This window comes from Phaenicophaeus curvirostris, chromosome 1 (genome assembly GCF_032191515.1).
Source record: "Phaenicophaeus curvirostris isolate KB17595 chromosome 1, BPBGC_Pcur_1.0, whole genome shotgun sequence".
NCBI classification, from domain to species: Eukaryota; Metazoa; Chordata; class Aves; order Cuculiformes; family Cuculidae; genus Phaenicophaeus; species Phaenicophaeus curvirostris.
The window spans coordinates 13,099,138-13,123,985 of NC_091392.1; the positions used below are offsets into that span (position 1 = coordinate 13,099,138).

The 24,848-nt window shown below is 37.8% G+C and overlaps 1 protein-coding gene across 2 annotated transcripts in view; it reads left to right on the plus strand.

The window, feature by feature from the left end:
- FAM185A (family with sequence similarity 185 member A) overlaps positions 1 to 22,969 on the plus strand; it is a 43,105-nt gene extending 20,136 nt beyond the window's left edge. Inside the window, exons 5-9 of one of the 2 annotated variants that reach the window (XR_011339475.1) lie at positions 2,589 to 2,630; positions 11,415 to 11,510; positions 13,784 to 13,918; positions 18,040 to 18,249; positions 22,065 to 22,166. Coding sequence is in view for 1 of the 2 variants with exons in the window: in XM_069881287.1 (XP_069737388.1) it covers positions 2,589 to 2,630; positions 11,415 to 11,510; positions 13,784 to 13,918; positions 22,065 to 22,180 (389 nt within the window). In the remaining variant the exon portion in view is untranslated. Of the gene's footprint in view, positions 1 to 2,588; positions 2,631 to 11,414; positions 11,511 to 13,783; positions 13,919 to 18,039; positions 18,250 to 22,064 lie in introns of both variants that reach the window. The other variant, XM_069881287.1, reaches the window with a different exon arrangement.
- The last annotated feature ends 1,879 nt before the right edge of the window (positions 22,970 to 24,848 follow it).

Sequence of the window (24,848 nt, forward strand, 5' to 3'; positions counted from 1 at the left end):
CACCTAGTCTTCTCAAATCCCTTCACTGGCCTCACTTTAGTACATCAGTCTGTCTTACTTGGGAAGCTCAGAATTGGACAAAATAATCCAAATTTAGTCTTGGAAGAGGGCTTTACCTGCTGACTGTACTCTTAGTCTAACGGCTCTGTATGCAGTTGACCTTCTTTACTGACTCATGTTGAAGTTGGTGTCCATCAAGATGCCCAGGTCCTTGCCTGCAAAGCTTCTTTGCACACAGTGAGCACTCGACTTTTATCACTTTATAGGGTTGATTTGTCTCACACAGGATTTCATATTTGCTTTTTACCTTTTCTTGTGTTGTAGTCTAGTAATTATTCCGTTATGTGAGGGAATCATGCTGGAAAACATGGTTATTGAAGTGTATATTAATTAGCATGTAAATATATAAATTTATAAAAAGGTGAACATATAACTGCCTTATCATGTCAGTGACCTGAATAAGCCAAAGTAGAAAATCTGCAATGTGTTGAAGGTAGTATGGTATGATACTTGAGCATGGCATTCTGTAATCCCTTGTGAAAAGAATCTGAGTATACCAATTTATGTTCTGTAAATTTTAGCTATGCTTCTGGAGTTTACTGTATACGAAGTATGATTATAAAAATTAAGTTTATTTTTGTTCCTTTATAGGCATGTCTCTACTCTGATACAAATTTAAAATACGAAGTTGAAATGGTAAAATGGTGGTTTATTTGCTTTTTCAGAATAACATCAGAATAACCTTGCCACCTTCACAAAAAAATGAAAATGGAAATGATACAATGTAAAGTGATGCCTTTTTTATATCCCAAAAGCCATCTTGAGCCTCTGCTCCTATACTAATCCTGATTTGCAATACTCTAGTTTGAAGTGTTATAATGTTTATGGAGAAGCAAAGCTTGTATATGTTAGAAATTATAAGTATTTCTTTAGAAGCATTAAAAAAGAAACACTAAGCCACTGTCATCAATATTCTGTTAACAGTATCATATTTGGACTTTACAGTAGCACACTGTAAAGGCTGAAGTCAGTTGGACATAATGATCAAACTAGTAGTTACTCTAGTCACATCTTCCTCTCTTTGCCCTTGACGTGTCCAAAAAATATTTGGCTAGCTTAAAAATTGTAAGTTAAGTGCTGTGAATTAGGGGCTGTTTTCAGACAGAGTATAATCTGTCTTTGGCTCCATGGGAGTTGCTAGCTGACAAAACCCTGGGCCTTTTTGTAGGTTGTACAAAAATGAGTACTGTTCGTGGTAAAATGGAGAAAAAGGTAGGATAATTGTAGTGTGCCTTTTCAAAACGGCCCACAGTAAAGCCAAACATCTTTCAAATTCATTGAAATACAGTTTTATTTTCACTCTGATTTTCAGGACCTAAGTACTTTGTACAGTACGTGCTCAAAATGATGCATTTAGGACCATTGATGATAGACTGCTTTTCTCTAGTTTTCAGCCCTCAGACCACTAAGAACAACACTACTGGCCACATAAAGTGGAATGCATTCTACCCTAATAGTTGTTTACTACTGTGTAATTACAGAAGATAGGATCAGAGCTTGATTATTTTTAAAGTCTTCTTCTGAAAGATCTGAAAATTTTTGTGAATACTTCGTATGGATAAATTAGACTCAAATCACTGTGATCAACCTTGTTTTCCAATCTATTATCCTTCTGGGAGAATGAGGGAGTGGCAGGAATACCATCTTGTGGTTTAGTTTTTTAATTTAAAGTATATTTTGTGAGGCGGTTAAACGTGTAACATACATGGAACTATGGAATTTTCTCCCAACTTTATGAAACTGTTAGTATTATAGGTGGTTTTTCTGTTACAAGGTACATCTGTCCTCCTTCTAGATTCTCTTAGGCAAGGGGGGCAAGTATGTATTTTGAGATTTCAAGGCTTTAAAAATCGCCTGCTCAAAGTAATGCAAGTTCAATAGGAGACCACTCTAGATTTTATGCTTTATGCATTCTTTTGTTTGATGTTCTTCGGTATGTCCAACACACTCAGGTATCACTGAGGTCAATGAAAACTATTGACAAGGGTTTCTCATGCAGATAAGAGTAAGTTTGGAGTGAGCAGGTAATGTTCAGTGAGTCCCGCAAATACTTTGATGGTAAAGCAAAAAATCCACTCTATTGTAGGCCGGGTATGTATGTACGTATGTAAAAGAAATAAACTCTAGATGTTACCTATTACACTACTTAAGTAATTCATGTTGCTGTTGGAGGCATCAGAGCAATTAAAAAAAAATGGCCCAAAATAAAATAAGAAAATATTTTGCTTTATCCTTGCAATGACTCTGTTTTTCTTTCCCTCACATCCAGTCTGTCCTTAAGCTTTACTCAGTGTTTTTCTTGTCTGGAAACACTTCAGTGTCATCCGTGTGTGTTGAGATTTTTGTTTATAAAGCAATAATACTCATGCAGTATAACTGGTTTATGCTATTGTGCTTTTATATGCTAATCAGATATACTACTGCAATTATAAAGCCCTTGTACAGTATCACATTACTTCAGTTTGTTATAATTTCAGAAAACAGATAAATAATGTTATTAACATTTTTCCCCCTTTTTTTCCTTATAGGTAACACCAGCCTTCAGACCAAAACAGGGAATATCACAGTAGGTAGGTTCTACCTTCCTTTTGAGATAAGTCTTTTCTCACGCTTCCCTTCTTCTTTCTAAAAGCTAAATATTCATGGGGAATTAAAAACGAGGTGATGTCTCACAGATGTTTCTGCCCTTTTTTCTTCCAAGGACTAGCACTGGTAGCTGTGTAGTTGAAGGAGATCCTTTCCAAGCCTGACGGTCCATGTTTTGCAGCTGGCAAGGCACTCTGCCTGGCTTTTGGTACCACAATACCCACTGGTCTTTGCGTAACTTAGACTGACTCTAGGTGTCGTCTTTTAGATTGAGGTGGGGTAAAAAGACACAAGAAAAGACTAAACGTGCATCAAATGCAATCATTTTACCTTTGACCTTTTTCTCTATATTAGCTTAGATATCATTAATTAGCTGTTTAATTTTTATATCACAAAGCATTAATCACTGGTGTATTGCGTATTGGGGGTGGGGGCAAGGCTTGTGATAATTTAAACAACTATTCCAAAATTATAGAATCTATGGAATGGTTTGAATTGGAAGGGACCTTAAAGATCATCCGATTCCAACCCCACTGCCATGGGCAGGGACACTTCCCACTAGATTAGGCTGCTCAAGGCCCATCCAACCTGGCCCTGAACATCTCCAGGGGTGGGACATCCGCAACTTCCCTGGGCAACCTGTGCCAGTGCCTCACCACCCTCATTGTGAAGAACTATTTCACTAAGCATCAGTATGATCTTATAGTACATCAACACAGAAGCGAGAAACTCAAATTCTGGTTATTTCTGTGACAGAAAATTGAAGTAATAGAATTGTAGACAATGCTCAGTATCTCTTGAATGTACATTGAAGGATTTCCCTTTCAGTAAACAAATTCAGTTACAGGCCCAAATCTCACAGACTTCTGTTAGTGGTAATAACCATAGTCACTCAGTAAGCGTTGTTCAGGGACGATCTGTACTGTTACAACTCTTCTTATGTTTCTAAGTGATCTATATTAACATTCCTGGAAAATGAATGCTGTACACATTCTTATGAGTTAGTCATTAAACCACAGAATTAAATAAAGCTGGCTAGTCTGTTTTTCCTTCTGTTAAATAAACTTGTAGAACATGAGGAGTGTTTAAATAAAGACTTCTTAACACTGGAGGTAGCTTTTTCCATCAACAGATGATGATTATTTTCCTTAATTAGCCAAGTTCTGCTTAAACATTAAGACACATCTTACAGTTGAATAAACTGTGTTTTTCAGATTTAAACTCTGAAAGCACTTGTTAGACACAGTCTTTTCCTAAAGACCATTAAACAGCCTTTAGATATGTATGGACTTATACAAAGACAAATGACTTCTAAGATCCAATGGCTTAGCTCTAACAGCTTGTGAAAGAAAATAGGAAGTTATAAGTGAAAAATTTTTGTGTATGAAATTCACACAAGACAGTTTGTTGGATTGTCAGAGACTTGACAGGGATTTGTTGATAGAAATAGAAAGAGCAACTCAGATCTTCCAACTCCCCTGACTGGGTTTTCATGCAGGTATATAGTTATGTATTTCACTGGAGAGAGGGAAGTTTATCAGTTAACTGAAAAAAGTGCACTCATATCTAGACTTTGGGGATTTATTCTTAGCTTTTGAGAGATTTATTTACAAGTTAAGCTAAAACATAGTTGAGTGTGCTGATTTTTTTTTCAAAATACTTTGGGGAAAAATACAAGTGACTGTATCAACAGTTTCTTATTCTTAGATCTTGATTAATCAGGCTGCAAGAGTCCTGAGAATGTTGAAGAACCACAGAATGGTTGAGATTGAAAGGGACTTCTGAAGGTCATTTTGGCCAGGCCCTCTGCTCAAGCAGTCTCTTGTCTCCAAACTCTTGCTTAAAGCCTTGCCAGCCTTGAAATTTCTTTTGTCTTATCTTGTGGCCTTGAAAACCTCCAAGGGTGCAGACTGTACAGCCTCTCTGGGCAAACTGTTCCACTGTTTGACTGTCGTCAGAATGAAAAATACTTCCCTTCTATCCAGACTGATTTTTTTTTTTTTTTAATCTTATGTCTGTTGTCTGTCAGGCTGTCATCATGCCCTAGGAGCCTGGCTTTGTCTTCTTGATCACCTCCTTGCAGATACTAGGAAGCTGCTGTCAGGTTCTGAAGCAGTCTGTTGTTCAGGCTGAGCAAGCTGCCATCCCTCAGCCTCTCCTGATGGGGAAGGTGTTCAATTCCCTGACTGCTTTTCTGCTGAATTCACTTCATTTTATTGATTTCTCCCTTCTCTGGGGAGCCCCAACACTGGATGCTGTGTTCTAGGTGTGGTCTAGTGAGTACTGAGTAGAGTGAGATAATCCCTTCCCTTGATACACTGGCTGTGCTCCAGTTAATACTGCCAAGGATACTGTTGGATGTCTTTTCTGCCAGGGCACACTACTGGCTCATGTTCAGTCCTGCCAGAATTTGTTTATTTCTCAATGTTACTGGTATGGTCCGATCATGTATTCTTTACTCTGCTGCCAAGCCAAATTTTCCCCTACCAGCTCAAAAAAAAAAATAGTTTGTCCTTACTGGTTTAGTTATGTTTAACCCAGTTATGCATTGAAGAAATGAATCTTCTTTGTTTGATATAGTCAGTAATGATAAAGCTTATGGTGGTTGCTTTTTTTTCAGAGGGGAGGAAACAACCTTGACCAGTTTATGGGCAGCAGGGAGAACTGAGATCATAGAAACTTTTTTTTTTTAAAAATATGTTGGTGTCAGTTTGCCTTATTCTGCTAATTTCTTTCTTCCACAACCCACTGAAGATGACCTAAAGGCTTCAGTGATTTGCTGTGATGTTCATTGTCTTAAATCAACTGAAACCTAGCAATTAAATATGCTTCAGCTTTCTCAAAACCAATTTGAGTATTGTCTTGACATGAAAATGAACTGAGGTGTCCAACTCATTGCGATGAGTGTTGTTATATGGCAATTTCCTAGTACTGAGACAAAACACAGAAGTTTTATTTTAAGAAAGAAATAAATTATAGAAAACAATTATGATGCTTAAGACAGTTTTGGATAACTGAAAAATAAAACAATGAACAGCTTAGTGTATTTAGAAGTAATGCTGGATCTGTGAGTTTGTCTTGAAGGTTTAGTTTTCAGTGTGCAATCTAGATTACTTTTAAATTAAAGACCTCACTTCTGAATTCGATTAAAAGCATCAACTGTACTTCATAAAGTATAGCTCTTTAAGTAACTTAAAAAATTAACACACACCCATGCTTGTCTCTTAATAACAATTAGTTCTGTTGATCTGGTCATTGCCATATGCTTGAAGTAAGTTAATGTCCTGACTCTCATTTAAAGTGTCCTTCATTTTCCAAACTTGTGTCTCAAAACTTGACCTTTTGTGTTCTGCTGATGACAGACCTGTAACGATTTTTCCTGTTGTTCCCATATTTTCTTCCACACCATCCTATATATGGAGAGCGCTGCTCTCCAGGTAGGTTGAAATCAGCTGCTTTTTCTAATCCCTCGGATACCAGCTTATGAAAAATGAAAGTTTCTAAAAAAATAATCAGTTTGCTATGAGTTAATATCTACTGAGTTGCTACTTGGCTTTATTGTCAGTCTGTTCCCATCTTCCCCTTCCCTCTCTTTGTGTCCTTTGGAATGTAGATTATATAGTGTTCTGGAAAGAGCTTATGTCCTGGAGGAACTACTTAAAATCAAAGCATACAGAAAAAGTAGTTGCTGCCTGAGAACAGTAGGGGTTTCCTTGCAGCTTAAAGGAATAAGCTTTTTTACTTCTGTACGTGTTCTATTAGCAATAAACAATTCTGGTGATGTTATGTCATGTATGTTTTATAGCATCTCATATAGACACTAATATTTCTGGATGTTACAATAGTATAAAAGTTTATATTGGTTTGGAAGCAGATCAGATACATACTCTTGGTAAGATATATTTTTTATATTTGTAGAATGTACACCTTGCTACAGTTGTCAATATCTGTTTATTTGTAGCAGAAAAATGGGAGACTATGCTGCCCATTTTATCAAGAAATGGATACTTCTGTTCCAATATAGAGCTAACCACTCTGCATTCCAGACAGCAGAAATATAAGTAGACATCCAAGTATGATCCAATTCTAACAAATTCTAACAGGCAGTATTTTCCTACAGATATGATGTCTGGAAGCCTTTCATAGGATGCCACAAGTGAAAAAATAATTGATTTCTCTGAAAAATTGTTTCCTTCTCTCACTAGTTGGAGTGTACTGAAAGCCCTTGATAGTTGAATCCAAAATTCGTATGTCTCCTATCACAGTTATTTAATATACATTAGGTATGTTCTAAGAAGTGCAGTATCCTGTAAATTTCAGGCTTGTTCATTATATTTCAAACATACATTTCCCACATCTGCCACTCTTAATCTACAAAAATTTGGCTGATGAAGGTGAAATTTTGGTGGGTTTACATCAAGAGAACAAATCTGCCAGTCTTGAGTTTATGCAGTGTTAGACTAATGTATTTGTCTTTATTTGAAAGAAGCTGCTATGATATGAAAGAACTCTGTTCTATGCATATTATAATACAAGGCTGTGTTTAGTATTGTAGACTACTATTTATTTATTACATCCAGAATGCAGAACCCAAAGCGCCTTTCCTGTTGGGTTTTTTCCTCAGTAGTCAGCATTCTCCTTAAACATACTAAAACTAAGGCTAACATTTTCTTATTACAACCATCATAAGCTATGAATTTCAAAACCATGAAAATGAAATCCCCAAATCCTGTTGTTAAAAGGAGGATGTTATCTTTTGATCTGTAATAAAAAGTAAATCCTAGTAAAGAGAGCATGAAGTTTAATGAACATGACCTCTGAAGGGCATCTGGTCCACTCTCCCTCCAAGAAGAGTCACCTGGACAGGGTTGCCCAGGACCATGGCCAGACTGCTTTTGACTATATGCAAGGGTATGCCAACATACCAAGATATGTACAAGATCCTCTCAGCCTTCTGTTCTCCAGGCTGAGCAGTCCCAGTTCTCTCAGCCTTTCCTTGTATGAGAGATGCTTCAATTTCTTATCATCTTTGTACCCTTTGTTGGACTCTATCCAGTACGTTCATGTCTCTCTTGTACTGAGAAGCCCAGAACTGAACACAATAGAATCGTTAGGTTGGGAAAGACCTTTAAGATCATACAGTTCAGTCATATCTGTCCATTACTAAACCATATTTCTGAGCACTGTGTCTACCAGCCTTTTAAATACTTCCAAGGATGGTGACTTAACTGCTTCCCTGGGTTACCCGTTCCAGTGCCTGATAACCATTATGGTGAAGAATATTCCAGGTGTGGCCACACCAGTGCTGAATAAAGGGAAGGATCACCTTTGTTCACCTGCTAGCAATGATTTGTCTAATGCAGCCTGGATACCATTGGCCTTCTTTATGGCATAGGCCCATTGCCAGCTTATGTTCAACCTGGTGTCCACCAAGTCCTTTTTGCTTCCACCCCATTAGTCTCTCAAACATTTAAAATAGTAGAGACCTATAGCTAATTGATTTGCAGAGGTTATTAACACAGTATGATATAGTCTGTGGAAGAAGATGCATAGATATAAATATAAACAGCATGGAAAGATATTCGAAGGGGAAGATGCGTTTTTTTCTGCAATAGGTCAGAGGCTTATCACGGTGAAGTTATACATTTATTTATTTAAATTTGGCCTTTTTTATATAACCTCATATTTGCTGGTTTTAATCTATTTTCAGTTATGGTAGTTTTTTCCCCCCTTTCTCATTTGTTTAGAGTTATGGACACAAAACTTGAACAGCATCTTTAGTAGACTTTGCAGAGTAATGAACAACCTTAAGTCTCTTGGCATTACTATTTGTATCTTAGCATTTAGATGAGGCCTTCTACAGACAGCTGTAAGTAGCGTCGCTATCACACGCCCTGTTTCTTGTGGGGAACTTCAACCACACTGATATCTGCTGGAAAGACAACACAGCCAGGCACGCTTAAGTCCAAGAGATTCCTGCAGAACATGAATGATAACTTTTTGATGCAAGTGATGGATAAGCCAATGAGAAGAGATGTGCTGCTGAAAGACAAGGAACTGCTGGAAAGAGTCCAGTGGAGGGACACGAAGGCTATTAGGGGATGGGAGCATCTGTCTTATGAGGAGAGGCTGAGAGACCTGAGTCTGTTTAGCCTGGAGAAGTGAAGACTTAGAAGGGAACCTTATCAATGCTAATAAATATCTAAGGTGCAGCTGTCAAGAGGATGGGGCCAGACTCTTTTTCAGTGGTGCCCTGTGAAAGGACATGGATGGGGCAATGGGCACAAACTGGAATACAGGAAGTGCTACCTGAACATGAAGGAAAAATTCTTCATTGTGAGGGTAATAGAGCACTGAAACAGGCTGCCCAGAGCAGTTGTGGAATCTCCTTCTCTAGAGTTATTCAAAACAATCCTGTACCACCTGCTGTAGATGAACCTGCTTTAGCAGAGGGGGTTGAACTGATTGATCTCAGAGAGGTCCCATCCAACCCTGGTCATTCTGTGATTTGTCATTAATATCGTATCAATAACATTCTTTCCATAAATCATATTCAGTTGTTTCCATAAAATACGTTTCATGATAAAAGCTAAACATGTATTGTAATGTCAGCTTTAGTGTTTGCTGCTGAGGTTCTTGATGGTTTTGAAACTTTGCTGTATTTTCTGCCATAAGAAACTTCCATTTAGTGATGTACCCTGGGAGCCAAAATGGTAGGTATAAAATTGAAAATCTAGAAAGGAACTCTCTCTTTAGTCTCAAATGAGGCTAACAGATTTGCAAAAGGCATCTTTCCACTATGAAGAATCTCGCAGGAGCTGCTTTTACATTTGAAGGGTTGGAAGAGGAAGGATTCACTGAACAAGCATTGGTCCCTTTAAAGCGCTGTCAGCTGGTGGCAGTGTACAGGCTGTTAGCAGTTGTTCCTCCGGGAGAGGGTTGCTGTCCTGTTACAGGAGATGACTTTATTCATAGAGCTGATAAAATAACTAATTGCATGTTTTGTTTAAAGCAGAAGAGTCAGAGGCTGGATATTTCCTGTATCTGTTGCCAACAAAATCTCTGTCAAGGTTATGTGGAGTCTCAGTGATTGGCTGTTTATAAATTGGATTTGGAATATCTGCAAAAATATCTTTTAGATGAAACTGTTGATATAATGCTGCAACAAAATTAATTTTAAAAGATTCATATAAAATTTTTCTGTTTCAATGACTTTCATTTTCAAACTTATGAACACTTCAAAATGTTACCAATAAAATGTCTGGTTGTGACTTACTGAAGCAAACAGTTTTTCCCATTTCATTAATTTCAGTTAATAAAGAGTTTGTTTCTTTTCCTTCAGATGTGGAACAGAACTTTTTTAACACAATGTACTGAGATGGGAAAAACATTCCCATCCAATTCTAGTCCTTATTATTATCTTATTAGTCAAAGATGGTCTCAGTTTCTCAGCCAATTGAATATAGATTGGCTACTTTTTTAAAAAAAATACTACTATCCCCTCCAACGAAAACAATTTTAGCTGCTGGATAACAATCCTTTTCTATCTTCCTACTTTTGTGTGTGATACACTGATCTTCTACATCTGTGTTTGAAATCTGGCATCAGAAAAGCTCTAGACGAGTGTATTTCTAGCTATGTCTGTATGGCAAGCTTAAGGCATTAATGCTTGACATCCTTGTTATAATTAATCAGCAGCGTTCTCTCATTAATGTTTTTACTTTTTAGCATGGGAAGTTCCATTCAGGTTTGATTTTGTTATTTTACCTAGCTCTGAAAGTTTGACTGTTTCTATACATATCAGAAACTAAAAAAAGTCTCTGTCGGTATTTCAAGGTTTCTTGCCAATGCTTTCATTCCTAGCAGCATATCTAAAAAGATATTCACTGACTGCCTTTTGCTCACATACATACATAATTTTTTTCTGCTTCTCTACAGTTACTTCATAATTTCTTTGCAATTTTTATCAGCTGTAGGTCTGTTCAGTAGTTCAAAAGTTAACTCTTAGGACTTCACTATAGTATTGTAAAAAGCAATGTATTTAAAACTGGAATACGTTGCATGTATATAAAAAACTACTTATCAGGTATACAATTAGGGCTTCTCGAAACTTTTTACAAATGGAAAGCCTTCTTGAGAAAGTCTCATCGTACATTTCTGCTAATAAGATATAGAAAGAAATGTAGATGTCACTATTCTGAGGTAAAAACAAAATGCTGTTTTCCTGCGTATATATCAAAGATTTATTTAAAATTCAGTTTTAGTGGATCAGACTTTCTGTAAACTGTAATAACACAATTTGTCTGCATAACAAGATGTTATAATATATAATTGCTTGTTGTTTGCATGGGGTAGCTTTCCTGGGTGGGGTTCTCCACGGGAAAAGTCTGAGCAAATGAACCCTTTTGGAAACTAAAATAGGTGTTAGTGCTCGAAGTTTGTGCTTGATCTTTGCACAACGATTAATTCATTTTTGCAGAAAGACGGGAGTGTCTTTGGGACCGTGTTACTACAAACCTAGTAACAAAAGCAGGGCTATGGCCACAGCACCCTAGTATGTGCTGCAATTCTGGACTGAGGAGATAAAGTTTGCTCATAAACCTGGTTTTCGAAGACAAGTTTAACATGCAGTAAATGAATGTAAGAAACTTCTCAAATACAGAACTGTTGGCAAAACCAGTTAAAAGTACGAAGGCAGATTCTAGCAAATTTTTATTTAAAAAGAGTGAATGATACACAAGTTCTTTTATTTTCTTTTTATTTTTTAGATGCATCAGATGGAACTCTAAAGGCTTCTACACATCATGGATCAATAGATGTTTATGTCAGTCAATTAAGAAAAGTGGATCTGAAATCCCAGAAAGGTTAGCAAACCAAACCAAGTAATTTTTGTGGCAGCCTTTGCTGTAAAAGAAGAGGGGCTACGATTTGGTTTGGGTTTTTTGTTTTTTTTTTTATCTGTCTGGAAAGAATTAGTTTGTCATTGCTGGTTATCTACATTCTTTTTTACCTCATTATTAGAAAATGTGTATAAATACTTATCATACAGTAAACTCTGTAAGGGACAACAATACCTGAAGTGGATTACAGGGTTTTTTTAATTTTTCAATACTTTCTTTTTTTCCTGGCAGTCTACCTGGCAGATTTCTGCAGAGCTAACTTGGATTATAATCTTCCTTTAGCTTGAGCACAGTTTACTCCATGGTACTGATATATGTATGTGCAGAGTGACAGCCATCATGCGCTTGTATTTTTTTCCTGCCCTTTCCTGGTGAAATGTCCCCCTATTGAAATTAGAAGGCAGAAGAATGGAGATTAGGTGGCTTGCCTTGCCTTTCTTCCTTTTTTTTTGTCTCCTGATTACTCAGTAGAGTTTCACTTCTTAGTTAAAAGCTCACTCCTAAAGAAGGATTCATAGTTTTACAAAATTATATCTTCAGGATAGCAAATAGCAAAGCCATGAGTACATCTTGTTAGTGCTAAATTTGCAAAAAAACCTGCAGCATTTCTATACTTGACTTTAACATCATGGCAGACACTTCAGGTGGTTTAAATGAACATGGTGTTTGGTACCCTTCTCTCATTGTCTGCAAGGCAATGCCTGTGCCCTGTTAAAACCTAGCAGTTAACTCAGAGGGACGATAAAGGAAATGCCACTCTTCAGTACAAGCTATTCTAGTTCCATTGATGTAAAGACATTTGTTTGTCTTATTTCCTAGTTACCTTTTGAATCACTTAGTACTAAGTTACTTCTCTTTGACTTAATACTAAAGAGGAATGTATTTAATAAATGTTATTATCAAAACAAAGTCTGATATCTCTTCTGGCAGTGTAGTTTAGTAAAGGCAAAGTTGATGAAGTTCTGTTTTTGGTTGCTGTGTAAATTCAGAGTGACTGCTGACAGCTGCAGCATAGAAAATGTCCCATCCGTGATAAATGAAGTGCATGTGTGTTGGATTTTGTGAGTCACATCACTGAGCAACTCTCCAGGGAGGACTCAAAGATGAAGACCTTTTTCCTTTTTTATCCTAAGGCTTTTATGCATCCAGTAAAATTTGGGCCTAAATTATGCTGACAGTTATTTGTTCATCAGGACTGTCACAGGCAAGCGATTCTGCTGAATTTAAATTACATAGCTAAGGTTGCTTTCTGACTGCTACTTAGTTGTTATAATATTGTGTTTGTTATGTTCTGCTTTACCTTTTGGGATGCATTTAAAGAAAAATTTTATTTTTTTTTCCAAAATGAATATTGGAACTGAGCAGAAACTAAGGAGCATGTATACAGAAAGTGTATTCTGAATTTTGGTAGGTTTTTGTTTTAATGTCTAGGGCACAGCTTCCAAGCATTATGACTGAGTAATTCCAAATACGATCAAAGAGGACAGTTTGGAGGCCCAGCACCTGTCTTCAGTCTGATGCATATAAACATACATTTGGGGGAAGTAGAAGTCAGAATTCCTGTTTTTAATTACAAAGGTAGAATTATTTGGGCCACCAAAGCTATTATTTTGCTTGTAGTTTGTGTTTTAATGAGAACTAGCCTAAACTGGTTAGTCACTTTTCAGACTGCATCTGTTCAAGGATGTGAGCAGCTGTCACTGTGTAGTGGAGGAAAAACCAACTGTTAGTGTTAACAGTATGTGAGTAGCGTCTCATTGTTCCAGAGGAGCTCTTCTTTCATGATGCGCTGTGCAGTGGCTGGATTAGTCATCAAATCCAATCTTCCGTCCTTGCCCAGGACAGTAAATATGCAACTAGAAGATAAAGCTGAGGTTATAATACTTGTGAGATCTATTAGATTTGCTTCCTTTAATCATTCCTGTAATAAGATCCTCTATCAAGAGCCATTGTTAGCAGTATATGTCAATATTTATTTTCATTTCTGTCAAGGAAATGCTGTGATATACATGCTGTATGTGACATATAGTGTTCTCATTGCTATAAATGAAGATATTTCATTTGTCCTTTCAAAGACAAAAAAAAAAGAGGTTAATGTGTTAAGGCTCTTAAAACAAAAACAGACAAAAAAAGCCAACCCGACCCTAATGATTTGATTCAAGTTAGCTAAGTAATTGCCTGTTTCATGGTTTGATCTCAGTGTTCAACTAACTAGCTTTTATTTAAATTTATACCAGGTTTAATTACAGTCAAGGTACCTGCCTCTCTCAAAGCCTATTTACAGTTGTCTGGAAGAAAAGTAGATGTGAGTTCAGAGATCCAGTTAAAAGAAATGGAGAGCACCTCAAAAGATGATCGTGTAACTATAAGTGGTAAGACTTACTAATCTTGGCTTCCAATAAATGTCTGTCTGGCTTTAGTGAAAGGCATCTACATTGCCTTATGAGTTTATTGTTCTTGGCTTCTTCTCATTTCATCTGTTTTAGGTTCAAATGTTTGCTTGTGCCATTGTACTCCCCATGTTACTAGATTACTTCTTCGTTTTATTTGGCAAATGATTAGTGAGTGCAAACAACTGCCTCTCTAATAAAGGCCTTAAGGACAAATTCATCATCAGCATTATTTCGGTGAATTTGTGGGAGGTAATCCAAGGCTGAATTTGACCCATTGCTTTGTTGGCTTAGAAAGTCATGTATCATAAATTTCCAGGGAATGTCTATTAAAAATATAATGAAAAGTTTTCTCTATCTGTCTTTGTTGAGTGGGAGTGGGAAATGAAAGAAGGTATATGGCATTTTGTAAATACTCAATAGAAATATTAAACAGTGCAGGAGGTACTGAGAAATGGTTCATGGGAGGTAGCTGGGACAAGAGCATAAGAAGGTGGAGCATGGAAGAATATAGAGTACATGGAGAGGTGCCTGCAATTACTGAAAGCATTCTTCTAATGCACTTAAAATTGAACTTGGGAATCCCAAGTCTTGCTGTTTCCTGCTTTAGAAAACAGTTGTACTATTCATTGTCAGGATATGTATTTCTCTCCTCCTCTCTGGACGTGTTGATCTGGAAGTTAAGGCTGTTGCTGTTACCAATTACTCAGTTTGCTCAAGAGGAAATGTTAACGTAATGTGTCTGAAGGCTCCAGCTTTGTTTTTGAATGTGTTATGTCAGTATGACCTGATATGATAGCAGATTGAGCAAGGCTTTGAGTTTTTATTTAGTTATAAACCTAAGAAAATGTAAGATGGTAATCTCAAGGTCAAGAAACATTAGATGTGTATGTACATAATTTTAATATGCAGCCTGCTTATAGTACTGTTGAAACGTATAGGCATATCTCTTCCTGCCTTGAGCAGTAACTAGCATTTAAATTTTCTAGTGTTTATTAAATACAGTTTCTATAAAAAACATGGATAGAAGTTCTCAAGCTAGAAACCTGTGGAAGGACCCCAGATTCCAGCAAGGCTCTATGGAACGAATCACCACAGCAGTAAAACAACACATTTCCCAGTGAGTGAGGACCGGTGGTCTGTCAATCATCTTGTTATTCTGGCAGGATTAAAGATAAGAGGGGTGTTTCAAATATACACAGCTGAATGGCTTCTCTGGTTTAAAAGTCCAGTCAGTGTTTACGTAGGAAGAGTCATTGCTGAAGCGGATGCAATTTTTCAATCCGCCATTCTGTGTGGAAATAATCTTGGCAGTTGAGGCCAAAAGCACCACTAATTAGTTAACCCTCAAATATACATATCCCAAAGGCATGGAGATAAGCAAGAATTGTGCAGAGGCAACAGCATTAGACCAATGATTATCAGTTGTTTAAAGAGGTTTTTTAAAAAGTATTGCACGAAAAATTTATTAAGCATGCCTCTAAATTGATCATAACAGAAGTGAGTGAAAAATAGACCCTGGAAGGGGTTTTCTGCAGAATAAAATTCAGCTAAACTAGCACTTCAGCAAGGCAAAGAAGATGTTTATTGCTTTTCCTCTTTACCTTATGACATGGGGGGACAGTGTATTCTTTCTGCAGACCAAGCACTTTGTACCCTCGTTCTCAACAATCTCTTCTTAAAGTTGATATCTGAGATTTTTTTGTACAAGTAGATTCTGAAATATTTAAAAATAGTTTAATACTGTTTCTATATCATGAAAATGTTAGCGTTGGCTGCTGCAACTAAAGAAATTTAAAATCAGGAGAGAAAAATAGGGTTTTGCCAACTGGGACAAAAACTCTAAATCACAAGGTCATGGCAATTCAGATTTTTATGCTTCTGTGCTCAAAGTTTAGTTTAAAAATAGATCGTTTTTCAGAATCTGTCCAGTTCTCATGTGGATAACACAGGGACTGGCTGCTTTGAGGAAGTTTTACTTGCCTCTGGGAATATTGTGAGAGATGTTAGAAAGGAGTCCTTCCAGTAGAGTTCTGGGATTTGATAAACATGCACCTCACCTATGACCTGGTCTAGAAAAGCCTTACCTGCTGCTGTTACAGCAGCTGTGATGTACATCATCGCCTTGCTTCGTGGCTCCTGTTTCCAGGATAAGTGGGAAGTCAGTACACTGCACTCCCATGATCAGTCACACCCAGGGGTCTGCAAGATAGCCAAGAAATGGAGAAGATATAATCAAAGCAAGGAGATAAAAGCCTGGAGTAAGTGTTCTACAGGCAGAGTGGTGAGAATGTGAAAAGGTGTTTTGCCCTTCTAGAAAATGAAGGGATTTCCCTGCAAAACTGGAATATTTGCTGAGAAAGGGAAGGAGCTAGAGAGCAGTGCCAGGGAGTTTACTCTTTAGAGTGGTTTGTGAGGATAAGGCATCTGTTTTCATTGACACCAGTGGGCACTCTTACAAGTAGTATGTATGGTATGGTGAAATCTGTAATAAAACCTGTTTTTTCGTGCTAAGCGCTGGTCCAGCTTCCATCTGTGACAGTGTTTGGCTGTCTAGTTTGAGAGTGCTTGAGTAACTCCAGTAATTTCTGATGCTGATCATATCAAGGCATTCTTTTCCTTTTCTTGGGAAAGAGGGGAAGCTCTTGCTGCTCAATGTCTGTGCCTTCCTTGTGTCTCCAGGTCTGCTTGTATCTTAAATCAGCAGTATTGAGTAGCCTGTGGAGATCACTAACTATATATGGTAAGAGGAAGGGTAGCCAGCTAAAAAATATCCCATATTTAAGCATAAAAAAAGCTTAGGAGGCGTCATGCATAGAGGTTACAAACATGTGGAAGGACAAGGTTAAAATTCATATAACCTTGATTTATATGCTGTTTAGGCTGTTCTTCCAATAAGTCATTTTAAGTAGTTTTAAGTACAAAGGTAGGAATAATTACCTATATGGCCCCCAGAGGAAGAATGTTTCATTAAAAGCATCGATAAAAAGGAAACAATAATGTTACACAGGTAAAAAAAATAAACAGTGTATTAACATGACTGTTGTGTAAAACTCAAAATAATCCCTTGGCTTGACGTGGTATTAGTAATACTTTGTTGGAAGGTGTACAGTTTTGAGTACTGTATTTCAAAAAACACATGATCAGAGGCCTAGCAATGTGATTAATGAGGAAAGACTAAAAAAAGTGTTGGTTTTGTCTGAAGAAGAGAAGACTAAAGGAAGGTAAGATGCATTTTTCCAGTATGTAAGAAATTGCTGCAGAGATGAAAGAAAGGAATTGTTCTCTGTTCAGTATTGATAGAACTAGAAATTATGATTTGACCTTCTGGTAAAGAAAACTTAGCTAAAGAGTAAGAAAACTTTCTGGTAGTAAGCACTTGTCTGGTGAGGCCATAGGACTTTTAACTACTGCACATTGAAGAACAGGCTAGGCTAATACGGGTTACACAGTGGTTAATACAGTGGATCCTCAGGAGGTTGCTTTTAGCCCTGTTTTCTCTTGTCCTAAGCCGATGTGACCATCTGCTCCCACCCTCACCACAGTAATTTGGAGGAAGGTTATAAGGCACGTGGAAGGGTGAATTTGGGGATTAAATGGATGCTGCCAGTGGGCACGCTTCCACCCACTTCCATTGCCAGCTTGTGTGTTGACGGCTGTAAGCTCACTGGAAAAAGTCTTGCAATCATTCAGAGACTTTCTTTGGATCCTTGTAGCTGATGGTGTTGGTTTCCAAATCTAATTGCCTGGAATATAACCTCTTTCTTAACACCATGTAAATCTTCCATCTCTGAGTGGTGCCAGGGACTCATCTGATTCCAGGTCTTTCTCCATCCCTGGTCCCTGTTCTAGTGCCAAGTTCATATCCAGCAGCCACCTTTGACCTGATGCAATCCATCTGCTTAGTGCTGTGAGCTTTTGACTTTGGCAGATACTTACTCCATCTGGTTCTTGGTACTTGAGTGAGTTTCCTTGGTAAAAGTAAGTCCTGCAGTGTCACAGGTGCTCCTCAGAGGCCATGGAAGTTTGTAGGTTATTGTGTTGCCCTATTCTTACTTTCTCAAGCTAGAAAACCAACCTCTCTGTGTTTTCTGTCCTCTTAGAAAGAACATACTCTCTGTGAATGATTGTCTTCTCCCAAGATGAGGCATTCTTGCTCCCTATTTCATCCAGCTGCAAAACAGTTGCAGCAGTTAACAGGATTTTTAGCTCTTGGTACTAATCCCACCCCAGCTGCAGCACTAGAGCTTCGCTGAGCCACATCTGAACAGTGTTCCTCTTGGAGCTATGCTTTCTGGTGACCATATGCACAGGTAATGGTGCTCTTTCATGTTAACTTATGCCTTCCCTCAGGTGTCTATCCTTGGGATAGAGAGGAATCTCCTGTTGTCTTCTGTAACCCTTTTTCTCCTGTAAAAGTTTCCAGGTAGATGTTGCCTCTACTTTATGAGTTGATCCAGCATCCAGTTATTCTTTTGATCACTAGGAACTCTTTAGATGACCTTCCTCCTCGTGCACCTCTGCCAGGTGTCAGCCTGTCTAATTACCAGATGCCTTTAAAAGATGGACATCAATGCCACTGTTCTATCTCCAACTTTTCAGGTCTGTCATATCTTAATTCTTTCCACCTTCTCTGGTTCTCCAGGTAGACTGTGGTGAGAAGCAGCTTTCTCCTTACAACAATCACTCACTTAAGCATGTGCTGAAATAATAAGACTTTCATGTCTGCCTGAGGTTAGATCTGGATTCCCCTCTGGAATATAGGGAATTTAGACCCGTTTCCTACCTTCAGGAATAACTTACTTCTCACTGCTAAGACAATGGCTCCTCATCCAGTAGTACTGGGAGAGCAGCCTATAAAGTGCTCTGGGCTTACTGGTAGGACTGCTTCAAAGCCAGTGTGCAAGGAGAGAGCTGACTGCGTGAGCCTTGTATTCTGCACACAAGACTTTATGAATGTGTTTAATTTTGTTATCAGAAATCCTGTATTGTTTATGTTAAGGTAATTTCTGTATTTTTAGCAGCAGGAAGTTCCAGGGTTAGATACAAACACAGCTGAAGGGGCAAGTAACTTGCCTTTAAAGGGGGAATAGCTGCAAGAGCTTGTATTATGGCAATCTGCTGAAACTTAAGTTTTTTCTGAAACTTAACAGCTGTCCAAGTGTAGCACTCCTCCTCCCCACTGTGCAGCTGGGTCTGCTGCATTCAGCCTTAGAGTTCTGATCCCAAGAGTTACAATTTCTGCTGCTGTGTCCCTCCCTGTTTTCTCTGTTCTCAAGGCACTTCTTCAAAACTTTCCTTCTTTCCTAGAAACAATTTTGATTGACTACTTGCCACTAGAATTGAGTTGGAAGAGCTTTGTTTTACAGTGTCCTTCTAAATATTGTTCCTCTGTGAAGCCTTAAGCAGTATCTTTAAAAAGACCCAGATTGTATATCTGGAAAAGATTACATTCCTTCCAGTCAAATTGAAAGTTCATCCAACTTTTATAAAACCCATTAGATGAGATGCTGTCCTACAGATTTTTATTGGTTTCGTCTTGCGTTGAACTCGAGCTGTTCACAGCCTTTTTGAGATACACCACAGTCCTAGCACCACCAGTGAACATTTAAAATATGCTCCTCTTTATATTTCATTATATGAAAATAGAGCTGTCAAACTTCTCCAGTCTCCAGGAAGGCAAGCGAATAAACACTCTGTAATTGACTGCTTAAAGTTCTGCAAAGTTTTTCTTTGCATTTAGACACCACACATGAGGCGGGGAGGCCGCGGGGTACATTTTCTGTGCACATTACATTGAAAAGGTAGCCACACAGCATTCCAACGCATCTGTGTTCTCCTCAGCTCATGCTGTTTTCTTGACTGATGGGTTTTGAAATTAAATCCTCCCCCCTTATTCTCAGTACAGCAGGCTGTTGGCTTTTGTGATATACTCATGTTAGCAAAGTCACCCTCAAAATCCACTTGTGTTCCCACAGTACTTGGAGTACAAGCAGTGAGTACAGTTGTGACCAAACTGTCATGAAAGAGTTTCCAACTAAACCTTTGTGCTTGATTAGAACCTCATGCACAAAGCTATTTAAATATCTTAAGCTTGATTTCTTTATTTGAACCTGCTACTGGCTTAATAACATTAAAATAGTTTGAAGATCTTCATCCTTGGGGAGTGGAACTTGACACTCATTTTCCTGCGAGCAGTTTGATATTTTCTGCGTTCCCTTCACAGGCAAATCTCCAAAAGAAGCATAAGGAACAAAACATTTTTTTAAGCTCACATAGCAAATGCAAAATGAGAAACAGAGGTCAGACAACAACTGAGCTTTAAAACAGCTTTTGTTAAACTGTTTCTTCAAAACTCTTAACTTCTTAGCAAAAGTCTAGCAGGGTGTGAGCAGTGCAGGAAGCTTGAATTACAGGGCTGATTCTGTGCTTCAGTGTTTGTTCCTTGTACAGAAGCACAAGCCATAGTGACAGAAACACAAGAGAGAGAGGAACCGAGACCAAGCGCTCCAATAGGCACTTTCTAGAAATATATCTCTGCCCTACATTTATTGTGTCCTCTCTCCTTTGGGGAAAAAAACCTGTCTTTTCAAGTCCTCTACAACTCTGCTAAGGTATCAGCTAAAGTTTTCTTTTATGTTTCTTTGTTGGTGCATTTTTTTGACACCTGGAGGGTACCTCCTGTTCAAAATTCAGACTGATCTAATGTTTTAAGGGCTAGCTCTACTGAAAAGATAGATTTTGCTTTAATATCTGTTCTGAATTCTCTGATACAGTACTAATGCACATTGATGATTGGGGAAAGCTTGCTTTCAGTTGCTAACAAATCTAACGTACAACACATCCAACTTTATGATGATCATCATAGGTTTAAATCCATAATCAGATGGAGAGCAGAACTGTGGATTCTGCCTTACGGTAGGAATGATACTGAGACTGCGTGTGACTGAGACTGCTGCTGCTTGGAGTATTTGGGAGTGCAGAAAATGTACTAGAACATCCACATGGAAATCCTCAAAGACATGTTGTAGTCTGGTAACAAAGGACACTGAAATATCTCTTCATTCAGCGGGAGAACACCGTTGGTGTTGGACTCATCTGAAAATCCTATACTTATAAACAGTACCTCAGTCTGCTAGTGAATTGATGTGGGTTTGGCCCGTAACCTTTAACTAATCCCACTTGGACGTATCAAAGCACTGAAAGGCTATTGAGACGTTCTGGCACATAGGCTTGAGTTGTGGAAAGCGATGCAGTGATGTCAGTTGGAGTTTCGCCATTGGTTTTGACGTGGCCAAAATTCAACTTCAGCTGTGTTACAGGTCAAAGCAGAGCGTGTTCACAAAGTTGCTTTAGAGTCTGCTTTCCTGCCATCCCTCATGCTATTCCAGGCTCAAATTAAATCTAAACTTAGAATTCACTCAGCCACATGAATGCTAAAATAATAATGAAAGATACTTTGTAAAGATAAAACACAGTGAAGGTTGATCTTGTGATAAAGGCACTGATTTAGAACTTAAAATATCCCAGTTTAATTCCCAATTTGGTTATATATCTTCTGTATAAATTTGGAAGGTTGCTTACTCTCTCTTGGCCTCAGCTTCCTAATTGTAAAATGAGGGTAAGTTGAACTTTCTCCTTTGTCTGTAATACAACAGTAAGTTCAGAGTGTGACTCTGCATACTAATTTTATATGAAACATGTGAGAGAGACCGACATCTTGGGGTGGTTTTTTTTAAGCTGTTCTCATCAGAAAGCAGTAATAGAGCAACATGTCTGCTCATCTGGAAAATCAGGTCTTACGTCTCTCTTCCATGTTTACAACAAAGATAAAACCTTTCAAATTACTTAGCCAGATTAATATCTAATGTAGGCTTATTTCCTAGCCCATTGTAAAAACTACAGTACCATATAATAAAACATATTACTTTAACCTAATTTCCCATAATATGTTATTACAATAATGGAAAAAACTGTATCGAGAATGAAATGTCAGGAGCCCCTGTTAAAAATATATAAATTCTACCAAATAAAAGTCTTAAGTGTTTCCAGGGAGCTTGAAAAAATGCAATGTGAAGACAATATGTTTATTGTGTCAGATTAAATTAAACCAAACTCTCTTCCCCAGGTCACATGAATCAAAAGGATGAAACAGACAAATGGATTAAGGCTGACACACAAAATGGCAAAGTGTATCTCAAAAGCCAAAGCTGGATCCAGTCTGTCAAGCTGAAGAGTTCTTAAAGGTGAAATAGGCCAAAGAGGTTAAAACAAGAAACTGTAAAGGAATATTTCTGTAAAATTATGAAACTTTAATGTGTATTCTTAATAGAAAAGAGAGACAATATTAAAAAATGAGGGTGTTTTAACACATCTGGTTTACTTTCAGTGCCTTTTAGGAGGGGCAAGATCTTACATATTCAGAATTTATGTAACTTGACACACTTATTGTGCTGGTAACTTTGAAACAAAAGTTTGGAGTCATCATTTAAAAATAAAAAGCATTTTCTATATCTGGTATGTGAAAAAATGAAAATTTACTTCCAAGATGGCATGCTCTGCAAGGTATTTCATATTTTTAAATTAAATGTCTCAGTGCTATGGGAATTCGTTGCAAAGGGCAGAGAATTTTTCTTCCAACTAAATTATTTGTATCATGGACAGGATAGAACCACTTTGAGAACGGTAGTTTTTATTTGGCCTTCTTGTTTAGTGTTTGACCCCTAAGCAGTTTCTCGTCAGTGGCTACTCTATGTATAACACTGCTTATAGGAAAGGACAGAGCTTGCTCCGTGTCATCCTGCACCACTTATTTGTGGACAGAAATGTGGACTCTGGCTATGTCTACTATTGTTTGTCTGCAAAGAAAAGCTTTTAAAATGAATTCTCAGAAGTGTAATGGATCTGGGTGATTTCAAGAAGGCAAACTGCACAAACTGGACTTCACATGGGAGTCCACATGAACGGTCCCCTAAAGTCAAAGCTGCCAAAGAATGAAAGTATTTGCCTAATAAATAAGAACTGTAATCTGTTTATTTGCCACATTTGCTACTTACTGTCAGCCTTGCATGATTGTACTGTAAGCTCTTTTGAGACAGAAAGGCAGGGGAGGGAGGTGGGGGAAGCGTGTACTTCCTGCACAAAGGTTTGTGTGATTTCTGAAGAGTATTTTGTGTTACCATAATACAAACACACAGTAAAGTAAATGGAGCTTTCAAAAGCCTTTCCGTACATGTATGTGACACCTTATGAAAGTACTGAAATTTGTGTTTTAAAACTGAAATGTGGGAATTCCTGCCAATGAGGGGATAGAGAGTAGCAAAGAATCTGTTAGAATGTAAGCTGAGGTGTTGTATATGTTTGTATGTACTTTGGATCACAATGGTACACTATGAAGTGAATTTCTTTCCCAGAGGATTCCCCAAGAGGTCTGGCTAATGGACTTCAGTAGTCAAGGACAGCATTTTTATTATAATTTGGTATGGTTAAAAACCGTTCCCTGTTGTGTGTACTATTTGTTTGGATGAGGTGGGCAGTGGCTTGTATGGCAAATTATATGTATTTTTAATATAAACACTAATATATAAACATTGTTAATATTATTACTACAAGCAATATATTATTACCAGTAATTATTAGTAATTACTGTTCTGCTGTTAAAAGATACCAAATTCATAAATGTGTAATTGTTTTAGATTTCCTGAAAGATTTTTGGAACTAATTATTTTTGTGCACTGCTGCAGACAAAGTGAAAACCTCTAAGTTCACACTGCATTGAAAAATAAAAACAGTGTAGTAGATAATTTACAAAATTGAGTGCATTTAATGGTTCCATTATTCATTTGGAATACAAAGCCCTATGATTAAAGTTGTGCTTTTTGGGACTGCTGCATCAGCAATTCAAAGGGGAACACAGTAAGAAAACATTATTTCCTCCATGTTCAAAAGAAAGCAAGCTAAGGCATTTATATGCTAAACCTAGCTGGAATTAAACATTAGGATTAGTAGTTATTTGCTTAAAGAACTTTAAATAAGCTTTCAGAAAAAATTGTGCTGCCACTAAAGCCGCTCCGATTGTATTCTTTCCAAGCTAATAAATGTTAGAACTTTAACATAAAGGTCACAAATGAGCTGAAGAAAGTCAAATCTTTGTGAGTTTCCCCAAAGGCATTTGAGTAATGTCATGTTCTGCTATAAAGAGGTGAAACTTTATATTTTTCTCTAGACAAGGAACGATTAGTGGGTTATCAGTAATTATGATTTGGATGGCCAATCCCTTGTGGTTTTTTGTCCAAGTGAGAAGAGATGTTCTTGTAACTGGAGCAAATTAATCCTTTAACACTCTTCTGATCAGTGCTCCTTTCTATCTGATTCTACTGGCCCCCTTAGCTGCCAGCCAGCCTGCAATTGAGGTCTGCAAACATGAACATGAGCTCACTGAGAGAGCTGAACTCCACCTGAAAGGCTTTTGTGAGAATTAGTGTGTTGGGTGCAGAAGTGGCTGTTGAGAAGTAGAGAGCTGTGCATAAATGTGCATGTGTAGTTATGCATTTAGGAATCAGTAGTCACTACCTATTCACTGTTCTTCATTGCTTGGGAACACTGTACTTCCTGAGTACCAGCCATGCTGAGTGGGAAGTTCTAAGGGAAGTCGGAGTGTTTATGGCCTTCATGGCAAACAGGGACCCCAAACACATGCAGATTTATTTATTGCTTCCTCTGCGTGGGACTATAAAACTTTTCCGTATTGAAAAATGAAGGCAACTTGAATCAACATCTGAAAGTTAGCAATGTTGTTTCAGTGAGGCCGTCTTGCTTGAAGGCATCCATGCTCCTGTGAGAAGGATTTGCAGTGCTTCCCTACTAATTCAACAAATGTCCTTTTATTAAAGTGTGATTAGTTTTAAGAAAA